Here is a 3,801-nt window from a genome sequence, read left to right on the forward strand (position 1 = left end):
AGTGAAAATACCGGGCATGGATCCTGCCCCAGCGCAGGGGCAATGCCAGGCTCCAGCTGCTAGAGCCTACAACAAGAGGAACAGTCAGTGGCCAAGGTGTGGTGCAAGGGAAGGTCCAAGCGAAGGAAGAGTGGAATGAAGAAGCATGGACATTGTACGAGTACAAGGTGAAAAAAGAAATACAAGGTTTTGCTCTTACATGAAAAAGGACGGCGACACTGCCCTGGGATGGTGAGGAAATGTCCTTTGGGCATAGCAAGCAGGAAAGAGATGGGAAAGAACTTGAGGAAAGCTGGTTGGTGACCCCATGGGCTCCCAGGGTGGGCTCCCTGTGAGTTCCCACAGCTGAGGTGGCCAGGAGGTGGCAGGGCAGGATCAACGATGTCCCACGAGTGTCGCGGCAGGAAGGGGCCAGGGAGCGTCGCGCCCTGTGAGTTCCCACAGCTGAGGTGGCCAGGAGGTGGCAGGGCAGGATCAACGATGTCCCACGAGTGTCGCGGCAGGAAGGGTCCAGGATGCTCCCCTGGGGCAGGCGCCACACCTGGAGTCCTCCCTGATGCTGGCCTGGGCTGCCAGCTCAAGGGGTCCCGCCAGCCCAGGTGCTGGACTCTGCTCCAGAAGGTCCTCACAAGCAGCTGGCTGAGGGAAGGCTCCCAGTTCTGGCCCCAAGTCCGGCAACTTTTAAATGATGTGTCCTCGTTGTGCGTGGTACAGGGACAGCACAGGACCCTGCACTGATGGGCCGCTGGCCCACGACAAGCACAGCATCCGCGCAGGGGGCAGAGGCTGCAGCTCTGCCTCTTTGCTCTCCTTCTCTGGAGGATTCTGGGGCTCAAGCCAAGCCTTGCAGGGGACACGGCCTCTCCCTTTACATCCTCCAGCTTAGAGAGCCTGTGCTGTGTCTCATGAACACTTTGCATGTGCTGAGGTGTCCTCCCAGGGTCACACCTATGGTGCTCTCAGCTACACGCAGTTGCTCTCTCCCCACCTGCCACCTTTCAGCCCAGCTCCACCTTTGCAATCAAAGCGAAGCGGAACACTCGCTGCCCTGGGGAGAGCAGAGGCTGCTCTCTCTGCAGCACCGGGACTGCCACAAGTTCCCCGAGGACAATGACAAGATTTGGCTTGACACCAGGGAACAGAGAGACCGACAGACAGGGAGCCAGACAGAGAGATGCACAGAGAGCAGCTTGGCATGAAGCCCTTTGTCACCAGCTACTTTCCTCCCCGTTGCAAAAGAGGAGGATGCTGCCCTGCCCCGGGGACAAGTCCTTACCCATGCAGTTCTTCATCATCATGAAGCCACTCTCGTAGCCTTCGAAGCACTCGCACTCGAAGCTGCCCGGCGTGTTCACACAGTTGCCATGGCCACACAGGTCTGGCGAGATGCGGCACTCGTCGATGTCTGTGGGGATGAAGAGCAGCTAGTGGAGGCAGGACAGACCCAGCTCCATTGCAGCTGGCACTGGGCTGCCTGCACCGCAGATTCAGTGAACAAGGACTGGCAAGTCTGACCCTGCAGACCAAGGGAGGGGGAGACAGCAGTTAAGCTTTCTCCCTGGTGCTTCATCCCGCGAGTAGGAGGAGCCTTCTGCTCACGGTCCTGCCCTCAGCTTCTCAGCATGTCCCCAAGATAAGTGCCATGCCTCCTCTGGGTGCCACCATCACGCCAAGCATCCCACAAGGTAGCTAGATGGGCAAGAAAGGTCCACAGTTGCACAACTCTTCCCTCACCTGTGCAGTTCCTTTCCTCAGCATCCAAAGCAAAGCCGTTGCCACAGAGACACCTGAAGCTGCCAATGGTGTTTCGACAGGTGCCATGGGTGCACAGGCCAGAGAAGACCTTACACTCGTTCACATCTGTGGGCAAAAGCAGAGCAGTGTTTCAGGGAGGGGATGTCCGCAGTGAACCTGGAGTCCCCGGGCAGGCAGCAGGTTCCTTGGGCTGTAGCTGTGATGAGCCAAACACAACCCACCATCAGCATCACCCCTCTTTCTTCTCACCTTTGTAGAAGGGCCTTCCTGAAAGCACATCTCCTCGGTTGGCAAAGCCGGGTCCCCTCGGGCAGATGGCCTTGTACTCGCTGGAGCCGACCTTGGGACATTCTTCACAATCGATGCCCCAGGCCGAGCCCACAGAACAGCAGCACATGTCGATCCGGTACTTGCCCGGCAAAGGCTCCGTGCACTCATCTTCATCCCATTTCATGTAGCACTGTTCCACACGCACGTCTGGTGAGAGAGCAGAGCTGAGCCCTCGCCTGCAGCACTAACCTCCCGGAGAACCAGAGGCCTCATAGCCTGTGATGTAGTTAGCGAGGCTGCCGGAACAGCTTTAGCTGGGGCATCCTCCAAACAATGCCCAGGTACAGGCCATTAGGATGAGGCCACCTTGAGATGCTATGTGAGATCTAATAGCACGGACATGGCCACCCTGTGACTGTTGGGCCAGAGAATGGACCATCCACGGTGTAGTAAGTGCAGATGGCTCCTGCGAAGGGCAGAGGTTTGTCACTGTGTCCAGAAAGCAGCCAGGAGCTGGTTTAGGGCTGCTGGTCCAGGTCATTAACCAGTGAGGTTATCTATTTGGCTACCTGTGAAGTCCACCCAAGGAGAACGATTGCATTCCTGGCTGGACCTGGGGATGTGAAGTCACGGCAGCCTCGCCTTGGCTGGGCTGCTGGGTTTGGTGGCCCTTCCCAGGTATGATGTGCCACCACTCAATTCCCAAGACTGCTGCACATGGCGGGTAGGGCGTGATTGAATCTCTGTGGAGAGGGCTGGACAGAGGCCGGGATCCGAGTGAGGTGAAGTGTTCTTACCCACACACGTCCTAGCAGTGCCATCAAGGGTCAGTCCTTCCGGACACTCGCACCGGAAGGAGCCAGCCGTGTTCACACAGCGCCCGTTTGGGCAGACGCCGGGGAAGACCTCGCACTCATTCACATCTGTTGGCACAGAAGCAAGAGACAAGCATGAGGGTGGCACATGGACAAGACCAGTATGGCCTTGAGGGGCTCCTGGAGGAGGCAGAAGGAGCCCACAGCTGCCTACCAGACTAAAACTGGCAACTGGTCACGCGCTCCCTACGCAGCCTCAGCCATGCCCAGACACGTTTGCAAGGAGGCTGCATCACAAAGCCTTGTCAGAAACACAGAGCGGTCCTGTCCATGTCCATGACAGAGCTGCACGTGTCCATGACAGCTCTGACAGAGCAGCACCAGCGCTCACAAACATGACACAGACCCATTTCCAGGCACACGAACGACAAGAAACTCAGCAGCAGCCCTCATGGACTGATGAAGGGAAGCCACGATTGACGAGCCTGACAAATTCTATGATGAAATGACTGGTCTGGTGGGCAAGCGAAGGACAGGGGATATTGTCCACCCAGCCTTCAGTGGGGCCTTTGGCACCGACCGTGAGGCAGAGGACCAGGAAGTGTAGATCCCCCACCAGAGTCAAAGATCAGGACAGCAACAAATAAACACCGATCACATTCCCAACAAAAAAAGTCTTCTGCATCCTGCAGCGCTTTACCTTCACACGTGACCCCCTTCATCCTGGCATACCCCCGGGGACAGGCAGTATCTGCAAGAAAACAGCAACGTCAGCGAAGAAACGGGCGGCCTCCCGTCAGCAACGTCAGCGAAGAACCGGGCTGCCTCCCGCCTTGCCGGTCTCTGTGTCGAGCAGAGCCTCACCGATCTCGCAGCGCTCGCAGGGGCTGCCCCACGCGGCCCCCAGCGTGGCACAGCACTCCGACTTCAGCGTGGCCCCGTTGATGTTCACCTCGCAACG

General features: G+C 57.9%; 1 protein-coding gene across 1 annotated transcript in view; it reads right to left on the reverse strand.

The window, feature by feature from the left end:
- Window positions 1-3,798, reverse strand: part of LOC104499820 (fibrillin-2-like) — a gene marked incomplete at both ends in the record, with an annotated part of 25,782 nt that extends 21,984 nt beyond the window's left edge. The window contains 6 exons of the mRNA XM_010143378.1: window positions 1,277-1,405; window positions 1,735-1,860; window positions 2,005-2,232; window positions 2,823-2,948; window positions 3,541-3,591; window positions 3,705-3,798. Coding sequence (XP_010141680.1) covers window positions 1,277-1,405; window positions 1,735-1,860; window positions 2,005-2,232; window positions 2,823-2,948; window positions 3,541-3,591; window positions 3,705-3,798 — 754 coding nt within the window. The remainder of the gene's footprint in view (window positions 1-1,276; window positions 1,406-1,734; window positions 1,861-2,004; window positions 2,233-2,822; window positions 2,949-3,540; window positions 3,592-3,704) is intronic.
- Between the last annotated feature and the right edge of the window lie 3 nt (window positions 3,799-3,801).

Source organism: Buceros rhinoceros, unplaced genomic scaffold (assembly GCF_000710305.1).
Source record: "Buceros rhinoceros silvestris isolate BGI_N320 unplaced genomic scaffold, ASM71030v1 scaffold24419, whole genome shotgun sequence".
Taxonomy (NCBI): Eukaryota; Metazoa; Chordata; class Aves; order Bucerotiformes; family Bucerotidae; genus Buceros; species Buceros rhinoceros.